The sequence below is a fragment of the Lagenorhynchus albirostris genome, chromosome 13 (assembly GCF_949774975.1).
Source record: "Lagenorhynchus albirostris chromosome 13, mLagAlb1.1, whole genome shotgun sequence".
Classification (NCBI taxonomy): domain Eukaryota; kingdom Metazoa; phylum Chordata; class Mammalia; order Artiodactyla; family Delphinidae; genus Lagenorhynchus; species Lagenorhynchus albirostris.
Window position 1 is genome coordinate 11,868,078 of NC_083107.1, and position 16,418 is coordinate 11,884,495.

Below are 16,418 nucleotides of genomic sequence, written 5' to 3' on the forward strand. Positions count from 1 at the left end.
TTACCCCTGCCTTTGTGACTTTAGTTTCTGCTACTTCATTCTGTGAACCCTCCTTCTCATCAATGCTTTTATTTTTGCTGAGGTTGCCCCTGTTGGCTCTGTTGCTAGGACAGGCAAGTCTGAACTTGACCCCTGGCTTCTGCAGGGAGGCAGCAACAGTGACCACAAGCACCCTTCCCCCAACTCCCCACAGTCTGTATCCGCCCAGCTTCTCCCACTTTGGTCCAGCCTGGTCCACACTCCACCTCTGCTGCCTGCCCCGCCCCTCCATCATACCAGCTTCTCCGTCCTCGCAGCAGGCCCTGCTTTACCCATCCCATGCCTCCCTCACTCCCACCCAACCTGGGGACTGTGGTCAGGGCCAGCCTTGACCTTTTTCTTGCGACCCCCTGTGCCTGCCTTTGCTCTCCCTCCAGAGCCTCAGTGTCTTGGCCCTCCCCCAGATTAGATGCTGGGACCATCTAACCCCTCCCCCAGATTAGATGCTGGGACCATCTAACCCCCAGAGATCGGGCTCAGTTTCTCCCTGATGCTATGGTTTTTCCTCTGGGCACCCTGAGGCTACTGTGGTCAGGCTGCTTGGGGAGCAGAGGGCAGACCTGTGGAGAGGGAAGATGGAGGGAGAGTGAGTCATGGCGAGAGGGGCGGAGCCCCTAAGGAAGGAAATGAGTGTATACACGTTGGTAAGCACCAGGATTCTGTGATTTGAGGGTCCAGAAAGCTCTCCTTACTTAGCACTCTTTTTTTTTAAACATCTTTATTGGAGTAGAATTGCTTTACAATGGTGTGTAGGTTTCTGCTGTATAACAAAGTGAATCAGCTATATGTATACATATATCCCCCTATCTCCTCCCTCTTGTGTCTCCCCTCCACCCTCCCTATCCCACCCCTCTAGGCAGTCACAAAGCACCGAGCTGATCTCTCTGACTTAGCACTCTTTTACTAGCCTGGATTAATACAGGATCTTCATGCAAATGAAAATAGTGAAATGGCGAAGCCATTAAACTCCAGACACTGTCATTTGCATTTGTTTATCATTAAGACCTAGCAAAGAGCCAGCGCGAAGAGGATGAAACACAGGTGTTTTGAAAAAAGAAAAGAAAAATCAGAAAATCTGGATTTGAGTCCCAGCTCCCCACTTACTACTGAGTCCCCTTAACAAGGTATTTAAACCTTCTGGGTACCACTCGTCCCTGCCGTGCCGGGGCTATGATAATTATGTGTGTTCTTTATCTTACCGGATACTTGGGGAGGAGGTGGAGGGGATCAAGGCACAGGAGCTTTGAGCAGCTTAAAGCCGCACAGCGAGGTTAGTCATCGCTGCTATTTTTCTCCTGGGAAGAGACACAAACTCTCTGTCATCCCCGCAGGAGTGGGTGCGTGTCAGCCCTTACTGCCGGCCCTGGTCCTTGGGCTCGTGGCTGGGGGTAGGGGGACAGAAGGGTGGAGGAGGGAGTTTTCTGGGCAGGATTCTCCGACGGGTTGAGGAAGAAGAACTGGGGTGGGTATTCAGACTGGAAGCCTGTGAGGAGACTCGGGGCTCACAGAAACCAGTGCTTTGTGTGGGTCGGAGGCTCTCCAGACTGTCCCTGGTTGTTCTGTCTCCAAGCGTAAGTCCATTCTGAGGCCGAAGGGTTGTGAACGGGCTCTCAGGTCCAAAAGGGGAGCGCCCACAGTGTTGAGATTGGAAGGGCCTGGAAGGGCCTGGAAGGGCCCCCTCTGCTCCGAATTTGGTCTGGACCGCAGAGTAGCCCTGCCTGTCCCGAGGCAGAGCGTGGGCGAAGATCTGGGAGGGCTGGAGAGATCCCTGCCTGGAGCAGGAAGGAGTAGATGGTTTTAATGAGCAGGTGGCCTGAGTGGCTGGAGCAACGTGAGCAAGGGGAGATGATGGGGTGATGAGAGGGGAGATGGGGAGATGAGAGGGGAGATGGGGAGATGAGAGGGGGCAGGGGCCCGGCTGGAAACGGATGAAGCCAGCTACGGAGGTGAGGCTCTAACAAGTTCTTCATTGGGCTTTGACAGCCTCTGCGGCTCCATCTGCAAAATGGGTCGAGGCAGGTGAAGGGAGCAATGGCTGTGCGGGGTGACTTGGAAGTGAAGCCGGGAGGAAAGGCGGGAGAGGTAGCCCCTCATCCACAGCCCATCCCCGAAGGGCCCAGCCTCCAAGCCCCAGCTGGGTCTCCAGGGAAATGAGGCAGCGAACCCTGCGCAGGCGCTCTGGGTTTTCCTTCCTCTGCATCTGTCATCGTTGATGAAATGGAGAGTAAAGACCCAGCAAACTCGCAAAGCATCTCCTGAAGTTCAGCCTGGCGGTGAAGTAGGGGGTAGGTAAGTAGGTAAAATGCGGTAGCCTCAGGAGAGAGCTGCTTACCCTCATATGACCCAAAAGAGCCCAAAAGATGCCCCACTTAATAAGAAATCCGGCCTCTGGCTTGGGAAATCCACTCGGCTCTTGGTGCCCCAAGCGGAGTCCCTTTTTGAACCTATCGGACGCCAGGCTGCTCAGGCAGATCCCAGCGGGGCCCCGGCAGCCGGCTGGGTTTTGTGCGCCCTGAGTTGCCAAATCAGAGAGTGTCCTGGGTTCTGGAGCACGTGCCGGGCCCCCGTGAGACCCGGATGCTCAGGGTCGCTGCGGGTGTTGGCTCCGGGGTTGCGGGGGTCGCCGTCCCGACGTGCCCATGCTTTGCAGGTTTACTGCGGCTTTCTTTGCTTCTGCCTCCACGGACTGCAGTTTTTTTAACAAATGGTTAATGCATTAAAAAAAAACCGTTGATTCCTGATCTCCAGGAATTTGTAATCTAACAATATTTTTCGTGAGAGGAAAAACATGAGAGACTTTCTTATTGAAGTAAAACGGTGGGATTCTAAAAATTCAATACATTTTTAGTTATAAAAGTAATACATGCAATGTGAAGAAGTTGGAATCCTTGTGTGTTGCTGGTGGGAATGTATCAATAAAATGGTGTAGCCACTTTGGGGCTCAGTATGGAGGTTTCTCAAAAATTAAACATAGAATTACCATACGATCCAGCAATTTCGCTTCTAGGTAGATAGCCAAGAGATTTGAAAGCAGGGACTCAAATAGACGGGTATAAACCCATGTTCATAGCAGTATCATTCATAATAGCCAAAAGGTGGGAACATCCAATTATCCATCCACAGATGAATCGATACATAAAATGTGGCATATTCCTGTAATGGAATAAGATTCATTCATAAAAAGGGGTGAAATTCTAGAATCTAAAAAATAAAAATGAATTAATATAACAAAACAGAAACCGATTCACAGATATAGAGAACAAACTAGTGGATACCAGTGGGTAGAAGGCTGGAGTAGGGGCAAAATAAGGGTAGGGAATTAAGAGGTACAAGCTATTATGTATAACATAAATAAGGTACAAGGTAGTAACGTATAGCACAAGGAATATAGCCAATGTTTTATAATAACTTTAAATGGAGTATAATCTATAAAAATATTGACTCACTATACTGTACACCTGAAACTAATATAATATTATAGATCTACTGTACTTTAGTAAAAAAAAGTGTTATAACAATGTCCTTAGGCATAGTCATATGAATAAAGTTTTACAGTATAAAAAAAAGGGATAGGGAATTCCCTGGCGGTCCAGTGGTTAGGGCTTTGCACTTCCACTGCAGGGGGCACGGGTTCGATCCCTGGTCCTGGAAATAAGATCCTGCATTCCACACAGCGTGGCCAAAAAAAAAAAAAAAAAAAAGAGGTAAAAATTCTGACACGCTACAACATGGATGAACCTTGAAAAAATTTTGAATGAAACAAACCAGACACAAAAGGACAAATATTGTATGCTTCCGTTTTCATGTGGTACCTAGAATAGGCACATTTATAAAGACAGAAAATTGAATAGTGGTTACCAGGGGCTGGGGGACAGAGGAGTTATTGTTTAATGGGTCCAGAGTTTCATTTTGGGAAGATGAAACGTTCTGGAGATAGATGGTCGTGATAATTGCACAGCACTGTGAATGTATTTTATGCCATTGAACTGTACACTTAAAAATGGTTAAAGTGGAAATTTTATATTATGTATATTTTACCATAATGAAAACAAAGTAATACATGCACATGGTAAACATCATCTGTTCAAAAGACTAATTTTTGAACAGTGAGACTAATTCTCGGTCTCACTCCTCTGAGTGACCCATTATTGGCAGACGTCACTGGATCCTTCCAGACAATTTTTTTTTTTTTTTCTTTCCAATCAATTTATTTAGATTTTATTGTTTGGTTAGAAAATGGGCCTCTAGCAAAGGTATCCAGGCACAGGTGAAGGCCCACATTGGCCCAAGCAGAGTTCAAAGGTGGGGACAGGGCCTGACTAATTGTTTGAAAAGGAGGCTACCAAGGTGAGGCGCAGGCAGTGCCAAGCCTGCCAATGGTCCTGACAGCTCGGTGATGTCACAGTCAAGGCAAATGGCCCGAGGAAAGGCCCTCTGTCAGCAACAGAGACTCTCTGAGGGCCACCCAGGCCAGAAGGTCCAGAGCAGATGGGGTGGACAGGGGACAGGAGGAAGGGAATCAACAGTATCCCACTGGAAGGCTGGGCCTTCCAAGGACTGACAAGTGCGTGGGGACAGCCTTCCGTGTGGATGGGGTAGAGAGGTGCCAATTTGCCACCCATGGGACCTACTAGAAACTGGGCTTGGGAGCACTGCTGGCCCCTGGGGGATTTTCATCCAAGGAGTTCTCTGGTTTTCACTGCCAGATGTCTGTCCAGCTCTGCAACTCTGTCGTCGGCCATTTGGCTGATCTGTTTCTCTATGAGCCTAATGGTGTCCTCCGAGGCCTTATCCTTCGATTTCTTCAGCTTATTCATTGCGTTGGTACGAACCTTCCGTAAAGAGTCTTTGGCCTTGTTGGTGTTCTGTTTAGCCAGTTTCACCAGCATTTCCCTGTGCTCCCTGGTTACTTTGGGAATGGGTACCCGAATTAGCGTCTCTTCCACTTCTGGGTTCAGATTCATTCCACTTTCTCTTATAGCCTTGATGGCTGCAGCTGTACACTCTGGGAAGCTGGCCATATTCACCAAAATCAGCTGTGGCGACTTCATGGAGATCTGGGCAATCTGGTTTAGAGCAAGTTTCCCATCAGCAGTTACCACAGTGATATGATCAAGGGATCCTGGTGAGGTCCTTATATTGACAGTCTTATTGAAATTATCCTTGAGCGCTTCTATCACCGACTTCATTTCTTCATCCACCTCTTCCAAGCTGATTATATCCTCAACCAAGGCAGTGTTAAGATTCATTCTGGTTTGGGACTGTCCTTTCCCTTTGGCTTTGGCTTTCTTGGTAGCGAAATGACGGATTGGTACAGCTGGATAGGCCAGGTATTGCCCGTGGTCATTCTGTCTTCCACTCACTGTCTTCAGCGTAACTTCTGAAACAGGTCTGGTCAAGGCTGCAAGGAAGTTGCAAAAGGCAGGGTGGACCAAGCGGGAGCACCTTAAACCCAAGACCATGACTGAAGACAATTCTTGTGAACACCCACAGCTAGCGCCCAGTCTACTAGGAAGACTCGCACGACCCAGACAATTTTTATAGACATGTTTGTCCTTAATCATATTTTATCTTTACGCAATAGGATTATGGTGTTTACTACGCTGCAACTTGTTTTTTCACTTGCTAATATCGCAGCCATCTTTTCGTTTTGATATAGACACACCTACCTCATTCTGTAGAGGGTTGCATTTTAGGGCACCTCATAATTTAACCAGTTTTCTATTGGTGAATATTTTTTTTTGCTCTATAAACTATGCTGCATTAAAAAATCTTTATATGCCGCATTATCTGTTACATAGCTGTGGGGATATATCTGTTGCGTAAATTCCCAGAAAAGGGAATTCTGGGTCAAAGGGCATGTGTGTTAAAAGTGTTTATAGATATTGCAAAATTGCCCTGCAAAAAGGGTGCACCAATTTACATTCCTATCCGTAGACTCATTGGTCCTCCATTTGCCCTTCCTCATTTCCTTCCCTTCCCTTTCTCCCTCTCCGCCCCCCTTCCTTTCACTTAACAAACAGACAAGCAAACACTTTACTTTTTCCATAGTAACATGACAGGAATGAAAATAAAACGTATATTCCAGTTTCTCATAGTTTGTTGGTCCATCTGGTTCTCTGGCATCCAACTATTGACTATATTCATCCTTTTGCTTTAATTCACATCGTGTTATTACTCCAGGAATAAGTTATCTTGAAATGTTTGGGTCTTATGTATGCTTTTTTGCCTTGTCAACATAAAGTTAAAAATATGTCTTTCATTCTAAAGAATGACTGCTGGGTTCAGGGTATGATTTTGTTTTTGGTTATAATTACACTTTCTTTATATGAAAATTGCCCTGTAGTTTTTAATTTAATTTTATGGCTCACCATCCAAAAATATGAGCTGGTGTCCTGTGAAAAGTCTGTCTCTTTTCCTTCTTCTCCATCTCTGGTTCCTACCGCCTTCCCTGGCCTCTGAAACCTTGTTTTTAGTTTCTTATATATTCTTCCAGTGTTTCTTTATGAAAATACAAGCAAACAAATATGGATTCTTTTCCCTCTCTTTTTACACGAATGTAGTGCATTATTTGTTCTGCAACCTTTTTTCCTTCCTAGTTATTGGCATACATTGGAGATCTTTCCTGATTAGTAGATGGAGAGCTTCCTCATTCTTTTTCATAGTTGTATATATATATATATATATATATATATATATATATATATATATGATATTCCATTGTGGAGGGACCTTATTTACGTAACCAGCCCTCTGTTGATGACTATATCCTATTTATTTTTACTATTATAAACAGTGTTGCAGTGTGGTCCATGTTCTTGTCCATGTGGTCATTTTGGATGTGTACAAGTCATTCTGAAGTGTCATGAGGAACTGATGGGTCAAAGGATTTCTCTTAATTTTGTAGATGCTGCCAATTTGCCTTCCTGAAGGGGCTGCACCAACGTGCACTATCACGAGGAATGTGGGAAAGTTCCTCTTTCTCCACAGCCTCGCTGCATGTATTATCTTGTTGGAGTTTTGCCAATCTGATAGGTGAAAATCGGTATCTGTAGGTCTTTTTTTTTTTTTTTTTTTTGCGGTACGCGGGCCTCTCACTGTTGTGGCCTCTCCCGTTGCGGAGCACAGGCTCCGGACGCGCAGGCTCAGCAGCCATGGCTCACGGGCCCAGCTGCTCCGCGGCATGTGGGATCTTCCCGGACCAGGGCACGAACCCACGTCCCCTGCATCGGCAGGCGGACTCTCAACCACTGCGCCACCAGGGAAGCCCTCATTGTAGTTTTGATTTCCACTTCTCTAATAATTAGTGATGTTGAGCATCTTTTCATGTGCCTCTTGGCCATCTATATGTCTTCCTTGGTGAAATGTCTATTTAGGTCTTCTGCCCATTTTTTAACTGGATTGTTTGTTTTTTTGATATTGAGCTCCATGAGCTGTTTGGTTATTTTGGAGATTAATCCTTTGTCTATTGTTTCATTTGCAAATATTTTCTCCCATTCTGAGGGTTGTCTTTGTCTTGTTTATTGTTTCCTTTGCTGTGCAAAAGCTTTTAAGTTTAATTAAGTCCCATTTGTTTCTTTTTATTTCTGTTACTCTAGGACGTGGGTCAAAAAAGATCTTGCTGTGGTTTATGTCAAACAGTGTTTTTCCTATGTTTTCCTCTAAAAGTTTTATAGTGTCTGGTCTTACATTTAAGTCTTTAATCCACTTGGAGTTTATTTTTGTGTATGGTGTTAAGTAGTGTTCTAACTTCATTCTTTTACATGTAGCTGTCCAGTTTTCCCAGCACCACTTATTTTTTATTTTTTTATTTTTTGCTGTACGCGGGCCTCTCACTGCTGTGGCCTCTCCCGTTGCGGAGCACAGGCTCCGGACGTGCAGGCTCAGTGGCCATGACTCACGGGCCCAGCCGCTCCGCGGCATGTGGGGTCTTCCCAGACTGGGGCACGAACCCATGTCCCCTGCATCGGCAGGCGGACTCTCAACCACTGCGCCACCAGGGAAGTCCCATCCCAGCACCATTTATTGAAGAGGCTGTCTTTTCTCCATTGTATGTTCTTGCCTCCTTTGTTGTGAATTAGGTGCCCATACGTGTGTGGGTTTATCTCTGGGCATTCTATCCTGTACCATTGATCTATATTTCTGTTTATCTGCCAGCACCATACTGTCTTGATTACTGTAGCTTCTTTTTTTTTTTTTTTAAAGAAGATGTTAGGGGTAGGAGTTTATTAATTAATTAATTTATTTTTGCTGTGTTGGGTCTTCGTTTCTGTGCGAGGGCTTTCTCTAGTGGTGGCAAGCAGGGGCCACTCGTCATCGCTGTGCGCGGGCCTCTCACTGTCGCGGCCTCTCTTGTTGTGGAACACAGGCTCCAGACGCGCAGGCTCAGTAGTTGTGGCTCACGGGCCTAGTTCTTCTGTGGCATGTGGGATCCTCCCAGACCAGGGCTTGAACCCGTGTCCCCTGCATTATTTAGCAGGCAGATTCTCAACCACTGTGCCACCAGGGAAGCCCGATTACTGTAGCTTTGTAGTATACTTTGAAGTCTGGGAGCCTGATTACTCCAACTCCATTTTTCTTTCTCAAGGTTGCTTTGGCTATTCAGGGTCTTTTGTGTTTCCATACAAATTGTAAGATTTTTTTGTTCTAATTCTGTGAAGAATGCCACTGGTAGTTTTATAGGGATTGCACTGAACCTGTAGATTGCTTTGGGTAGCATAGTCATTTTCACAGTATTGATTCTTCCAATCCAAGAACATGGTATAGGTATATTTCTCCATCTGTTTGTGTCATCTTTGATTTCTTTCCTCAGTGTTTTTTTTTTTTTAATTTTTATTTATTTATTTATTTATGGCTGTGTTGGGTCTTCGTTTCTGTGCGAGGGCTTTCTCTAGTTGCGGCAAGCGGGGGCCACTCTTCATCGCGGTGCGCGGGCCTCTGACTATCGCGGCCTCTCTTGTTGCGGAGCACAGGCTCCAGACGCGCAGGCTCAGTAATCGTGGCTCACGGACCTAGTTGCTCCGCGGCATGTGGGATCCTCCCAGAGCAGGGCTCGAACCCGTGTCCCCTGCATTGGCAGGCAGACTCCCAACCACTGCGCCACCAGGGAAGCCCTCCTCAGTGTTTTTTATTTAAATTTATTTTTATTTAATTTATTTTATTTTTGGCTGTGTTGGGTTTTGGTTGCTGCGTGCGGGCTTTCTCTAGTTGTGGTGAGCGAGAGCTACTCTTCGTTGCAGTGCGAGGGCTTCTCCCTGCGGTGGCTTCTCTTGCTGCGGAGCACGGGCTCTAGGCGCGCGGGCTTCAGTAGTTGTGGCTTGCGGGCTCTAGGCGCGTGGGCTTCAGTAGTTGTGGTACACGGGCTTAGTTGCTCCGTGGCATGTGGGATCTTCCCGGACCAGGGCTCGAACCCATGTCCCCTGCCTTGGTAGGCGGATTCTTAACCACTGCGCCACCAGGGGAGCCCTAGGAGGCTTTTCCGAAGATTTGGAGCAGACATGGGGATGTAAGGAGGATGGAGCCGGGGTCTGGGCAGCCGGTGGCACAGTTTAGAGTGTCCTGTCTCGGGGGCACCACTAACTTCCTTTGCACACGTTACTGCTTTCCTTTTGTCTCCTTTTCTCTCCATCTCTCCACCTTCCTCACGGGGGCAAGACTCCCGACTCCTGCAAGAGAATTCTCTCTGTCCTTCGGTCTCACCTTACTCTGAGGGGCTTACCTGCCGGCCATCACAGAGCACGGCCTGCACAACCATATGGGGGTGTGGTGTCTGCTGCTACTTGCTCTTCCTGGGTTTTCCAGTGCTTTCTGGAAACTCTGCTTTCTAAGGCGTGAGGCATGGGAATCAGGGCATGTCCCAGTGTGACAGCAATGAAGGAAGAACAGACAGAGAGACTGTGTAACATGGGTAAGAGCAGATTGAAAAAGGACAATTAAAAAAATGTTTAGTTAAAAAAATTTGGAGGCGGGGAAGCAATATAAACACAAGGAAAAAAATTCAAACTGTAAAAAAAGTGTACGGTGAAAAACCTCCCCTCTCTGCCCTCAGTTCTTTAGTTCCCTTTCCTGAAATAACCACTGTTACCAGCTTCTTATTGATTTGGGGGAAATGTTTTATGCATATATAAGCATAAGTTATATGTATTATGTGTAAGTATTCTCCCCCTTTAACAAGAAATAGTAGCCTGTTATACATAAGGCTTTTCTTTTAACTTTTGAAAATATAACAATATATCTTTACTATTTTAAATGGAGCGACTTATAAATATATGTACATAAATACACACACACAAACACATATATATCAATATTTTCTTGTATTTGCACAAAAGGCAAACCTAGGTGACCTCCTTCATCTGTCAGCGGGGAAGCCTTCTGGGGCACGGGAGTTTCCATTATGAAAGGGATTCTTGTTGCCACACATTCCTGATGTCACGTTCAGTCCCAGGATGTGATAACAAACACTGAGATCTGTTTCTGAGGGCTCAGAGCTGTGGTCGGTGGTATTCTTGTTCCCAGTTATTTTCTGTCCACTCCGTAGAGGGTTCTGCACAGCCGGGCGTGACCGGTGGTGCCTCCCCGTGGGAGGAATGTACTTCTTCCCCTCACTGGCACTGGACTGGCCACATCATCTCCCTGGGCCAACGGAAGTGAGTGCGAGTGATGCCTGCCATGTCGACATCAAAGCCTTAAAAGCCAGGGTGGGCTTCTGCTCTGTCTCTTTGTCCTTGGCCATGAGAATGGAGACAGGGCTTGTTCCTTCAGCCTGGGTCCCAGAACAAGAAGGCATCTGGAGTAAAGCCACAGCTGATCCACATCTTATGAGTAACGTGGGTGAGAGAGAAAGCTTCCTGGTTGAAGGGTTGTTTGTTCCAGCAGCCTCGCCTAGTGAAAGCTGACTCAGACCGGGACTGTGCTTTGTTCTAAAGTCCAGGTGGCTCTGAGGAACTGGTATCTGCTACCACTGCCTCTGGGTTGGATCTGGATCTACCACCAGTAGGTAAAGGAGTTCTGGTTGTTATTACAGGAATTAAGATATGCCATGGGCGCTATGATATCTCATCCTTTGTTCATAGCAGTGCCAATCACTTCCAACGTTCAGAAAGCCGTTTGGTCATGTATAATAAGAGCCCTAAACAATTTTTACTTCTGGAAATCTAGCCCAGGAAACAAAGTCAGAGCTATACAGGGAGGTCCATTGTAAAGTTATTTAAAAAACTGGAAACAATGTTAATGCCCCATCACTATGGGAGAGTGTATACGTTATCCTATATGATGGACACTGTGCAGTCATTAAAAATCAAGCAGCTGAATATTTAATGAGGTGGAGGAGACGTTTGTGTTTTAATACTGAGTGAAAGAAACAGGATACAGGACTCTATCCTTATGACAACCCTAACAAATTTGGGATCACACTGTTTATAATTTTGTATCTTTTTTCACTTACGTTATGTGAATAAACATTTCCCCGAAGGCCAAACATGTAAATAGGTACAAAAAAAAGACCATGAGGAAATAAGCAAAAACAGTGGTTATCTCCGGGTAGCATTTTCTTGTCTGTACTTTCTGTATTTTCCAAACGTGCTATGATGAATATGTGCTACTTCAATAATCAGAAGTAAGTAACTGCTGTTTAAAAATAATTATTCCGGTTACTTCTAGAGCTGTGCCTTTGCGCTCTGGCTGCCCAGGGGCCTTAATTGGGGCTCCTTGTCTAAGAATAAGCCTGTGTGTTTAATTAGGTCACTCTCCTGCCGACCTAGAATCTCTGCACAGGGCTTAGCTTGTGCTGTCCCGAACCCCTGGGACGTACCCTGTCTGAGCTGGGAGCCTCACAGGCAGGCGCCGGACTGCTGCCTGCCTTTAGCTCAGTCTGAATTTGAGAAATGTAGGAACTGTCACCCTGATGCCTCTCTCCCTTAAAAATGAACTGAGACCTAGCAGTTTTATTGAAGAGAAAACGAAGACTCATGAAGTAAGCATTCTACCCGTTTTGGGTTGGTTGTGATCTTGGTGAGGACAGCTGCTGTGCCCGGCAGCCGTCGTTCACTGTCCCCTGTGGCCTTCCAGGTCTGTCCCGTGTCACATACATGGAGGCCCTGGAGAGGCTAGTGAGCAGATGGGGGATATCTCATGTGTGAGAGCCAGAAGTCTCCTAGGGAAGAGCTCAATCCCAAGGAAAAGGAGACCCGTATGACCAGGATGACCCTAACCAGGGCCTCAAGTGTCAGTGGGCCAGCCAGGGCCACTCCGTTCCTGTGGTGTCACTAAGCCTTTTGCCAGGTTTGGCCCTTGTAAGCGTGTGCGCTGTGTGGGCAGGTGGGTGTCCACAGTGTTGCTCAGCAGATGCTACAGTGGATTTGGGGGCCAGGCCTGGGGACAGACAGGGAAAGGGCGTCTGGGACCGGCACCCTCATGGAACAGGGCCTGCGGATTAACTAGCACAGCAGCATCCACTTTCCAAAGTAGTTTTTCTTAACTGTTTCACAATCATTCACAACTGAATGACCTTCCTGCCCATGGGGCGCGGGTTCCCTCCCCTCCCAGACTCCATCAACCTCCCTGGGACCTGCTTCTACCCTGCACCACAGGGCCTCGTCCTCCCCCAGACTGCTCCCCATCTGAAATCTTCAAATCCATCACCCTTAATTTTTTTCCTTGAGGTCTAATGTACATATAATAAAGTACATGAGTTTTTTTTAAAATATTTATTTATTTATTTTTTGCGGTGCGCGGGTCTCTCACGGCTGTGGCCTCTCGCGTCGCGGAGCACAGGCTCCGGACACGCAGGCTCAGCGGCCACGGCTCACGGGCCCAGCCGCTCCGCGGCATGTGGGATCTTCCTGGACTGGGGCACAAACCCGCGTCCCTCGCATCGACAGGCGGACTCTCAACCACTGCGCCACCAGGGAAGCCCCGACCTGGTTTATTTCCTAGTATTTCCCCCACCTCCTCATCGCCAGCATCACTCCCGTGGAGGGCGGGTTCAGGCGCTTAGCATCTCTTGCCCCATCACTGCACCAGGCGCCGGACTGGCCTCTGCCGCCCGGCCGAGCCCTCTCACGTGTCCTCCTCCACCCTGAGCCACGGAGATCCACCCCTGGGCACATGGGACCGGGTCACTCTTCTCTTACATTCCTTCACTCTCATCACCTCCAAGAGAAAGCCCTGCCTGTCAGTGTGGCCTGGAAGGCCGGCCACAGTGCACCCCAGCTGACACCCCAACTCCCCACCGCAACCAAGCATGTCTGTGACTCCCGCAGGCTCACCAGGCTGCCGCTCAGCACCGTCAGGGGCAGCCCTTGCATGGCTGATTCCTCCTCCAGGAAGCCTTCCCTGACCTCCCTGGGCTCTAAGGGCACAGCTTTCTCATTTCACTGTTTCCCACTAATGTTTGTTGTCTGTCTCCTTTCTTGGACTGTCAGCTACTTAAGGGCAGGTAACACTTCCTCATAGCTTTAAACCCAGCTTCTAGCATAAGTTTGGCATGAGGCGCATACCTAAGGAATGCGTGGTGTCTGACTAGATCGATTGATGTGCAGGAAAATACTGCACATAATACTGAAATATGCCCCATTCTGACTCCCGTGCAGGTTCCCTTTGCCCCGGGACCCTCTGCTCTGGCCTGTGCTCATCCTGCCTAGCCCCCTCCGGATTCTCCAGGTCGCAGCAAGGGCAGGTGTGGGTCTCTGTCGGGGGCAGGGGGAGGGACCTGTCCCTGGCAGTGGCTTTTAAGGCCTCTGGCCAGGCCTCAGGCAGGTCTGGCGGGTCTCGGATGCCCTTCCATCCTGTCCCAGACCTGGCTCGGGGCCATCGTGCACCTTCCGCACTGAGCTACACAGTTCAGGGACAGGATGGCACTGTCTCCCATGCTTCGGGCTTCCTCTGCCTCCTGCCGTCCTCAGATTCCCTGGGGACCCAAGGTCTGCAGGGCTGCACAGCTGCTGAGCTAGGGGTGCCCCTGGTTTCCCAGTTTAGGTGTAAATGAGACCTCACCTCACTCCCTCAGGGGCCAATTTTACCTAAAAGTGGAGCCCCAAAGTGTTGCATTGATGTCCCACGGGGGAGCCTTGGCCCCGGCCTCCCTGCCCCCATCCTGTGCTCTTGCAGGATGGTCAGGTCGCCGTGTGGGCAGTCAGCGCACACACTCACACCCACACTCACTCACACTCACATATGCACTCACACACCACAGACTCCCAGCGACTTCCTTTATTCTAATGGCAGGAGAGACAAGTTCTTGGAAGTTTCCTAACGTCTCACCCCAGATCTCTCCTTCCACGCTGCCCCACCCATTCAGGGGGCCGGCCTTTGCCCTGGGTGGGGCAGGATTGGGGCAGAATTGTATGTGGGCCTTATGTCAGCCCCAGCCCCTTCCAGCAAGTGGAGTCCACCCTCCAGTCACCGTCCCTCCCCATTCACCCCGGGACGTGCCCTTCGGCTGTGTGGCCACATCGGAGGGGAGGAACCCTCCAACGGCCACTGCCCTGGAGGCAGCTCCCAGCCTCTGCTGTTCCTGTGGGTCAGTTTCCTTCCAGCCCCTCAGCGCTGGGCGCGCTGCCGGCTACGTGAAATCCCTTTCTCCTCTAAACTAACACAAATCCTACATTTCCTGAAGACCTCATCCAGGATGCCCCTCTGTTAAAAAGCCTTCCTTTGGCGCGCCCCTGAAGATCCTGGTGTCGCTGTGGGCCGCCACCCCTCCCGGTGTTACCGGTATGGTGAGAACAGACTGTACCCAAAGTCTGGCTTCTGCTGAGGTGTCCCTGATGCTAAGAGCTGCATCTTTCTTTTTTTTTGTGGTACGCGGGCCTCTCACTGCTGTGGCCTCTCCCGTTGCGGAGCACAGGCTCCGGACGCGCAGGCTCAGTAGTTGTGGCTCACGGGCCCAGCCGCTCCGCGGCATGTGGGATCTTCCCGGACCGGGGCACGAACCTGCGTCCCCTGCATCGGCAGGCGGACTCTCAACCACTGCGCCACCGGGGAAGCCCAAGATCTGCATCTTTGACCTGGGCTGGAAGAAGGCGAAGGTGGTTGAGCTCCCACTCTGTGGCCACGTGGTGTCACGTAAGTATGAGCAGCTCTCCTCCGAAGCCCCGGAGGCGGCCCGTGTTTGTGCCAACGCGTACGTCATGGAAAGCTGTGGCAAAGATAGTTTTCACATCCGAGTGCAGCCCCACGCCTTCCACATCATCCGTGTCAACAAGATGTTGCCCTGGGCTGGAGCTGATAGGCTCCGGACAGGTATGCACGGTGCCTTTGGAAAGCCCCAGGGCACGGTGGCCAGGGTCCACACTGGCCAGGTCATAATGTCCATCCGCACCAAGCTGCAGAACAAGGAGCACGTGATTGATGCCCTGCGCAGGGCCAAGTTTAAGTTCCCTGGCCTCCAGAAAATCCACATCCCCAAGAAGCGGGGATTTACTAAGTTTAATGCGGATGAATTTGAAAACACGGTGGCAGAAAAGTGGCTCATCCCAGATGCCTGTGGGATCAAATACACCCCTAGTCGTGGCCCCTGGACGCATGGCGGGCCCTGCACTCCTGAGAGCCTTGGCGCTGTCCCCTCCTTACTCACACCCACCGATAAATCCTACTTTCCTGTCCAAAAAAATCCAAAGAGCCTTCCTGATGTATTGCTCTGGTCCCCGCCTCAGTCTCCCTCTACAGCCACCCCTGTGTGAGGAAGCCCCATCTGCGGGAAGTTTCTGGTGGTCTCGAGAGAGTTTCTCCAAGCTCAGGGGAATGAAAGGCCCCTCCATGCCCTCGATGCTATGGACCAGCTGTGCACCAGCTGGAATAATGCCTCCGACTGAAGGTGGAGGTGAAGTGTGAGGTGCGACAGGTGCACCCAACACCCCGGGCACCTACGATCTGGCCACCTCTCTGAGTGTCAGGCAGCCACGGGGAACAAAGCCATCACGTGCTGGGCCTGGACACCTTCTAAACAGGCACAACCTTGGTGTGAGAATCAACAGGCATGAGGGCTGAGTGGTCCTGTTTCCACTCTGCCCCTGGGGGGATGGGAGGCATCCAGCTGGGAGCTCGGAAGAAAGTGGGAGCCAAAGTGACTGTTCCTGGTGGTAACATGGGGGCCTTGGGACTCCTTATTTAAAAAAGATATTTTTAAAATTTGGAAATAATTCCAAGTTTATGAAAAGTTGTAAACATAAGACATAGTTCAAAGGACATCTTTATACCTTTTGCCAAGATTTACCAACTGTTAACGTTTTACTCCATTTGCTTTATCATTTGTCTCCCCAAGCATGTACACACACACACACACACACACACACACACACACACACACACACACACCATGGATGTCTCTATATGCATAATTTTTTCCCTGGAGCATTTGAAGGTAAGTTACCCTTTTA

At 49.0% G+C, this 16,418-nt stretch overlaps 1 protein-coding gene and 1 pseudogene across 2 annotated transcripts; one reads left to right on the top strand and one right to left on the bottom strand.

Moving 5' to 3' along the window:
* Positions 1 to 4,234: 4,234 nt before the first annotated feature.
* LOC132531199 (ribosome-recycling factor, mitochondrial-like) lies at positions 4,235 to 5,557 on the bottom strand. Of its 2 annotated transcripts, XM_060168842.1 has the most exons (2): positions 4,950 to 5,557; positions 4,235 to 4,798 (listed from the first exon to the last, which is right to left on the bottom strand). In XM_060168842.1, exons 1-2 carry the CDS (start codon positions 5,499 to 5,501, stop codon positions 4,736 to 4,738), a joined length of 615 nt encoding a protein of 204 aa, XP_060024825.1. In that variant the 5' UTR covers positions 5,502 to 5,557; the 3' UTR covers positions 4,235 to 4,735. The 2 variants fall into 2 exon arrangements, with proteins under 2 accessions (XP_060024825.1, XP_060024824.1); XM_060168841.1 differs by having other exon boundaries at positions 4,235 to 5,557.
* Positions 5,558 to 9,942: 4,385 nt separating this feature from the next.
* Positions 9,943 to 15,586, top strand: LOC132531908 (large ribosomal subunit protein uL16-like; annotated as a pseudogene).
* The last annotated feature ends 832 nt before the right edge of the window (positions 15,587 to 16,418 follow it).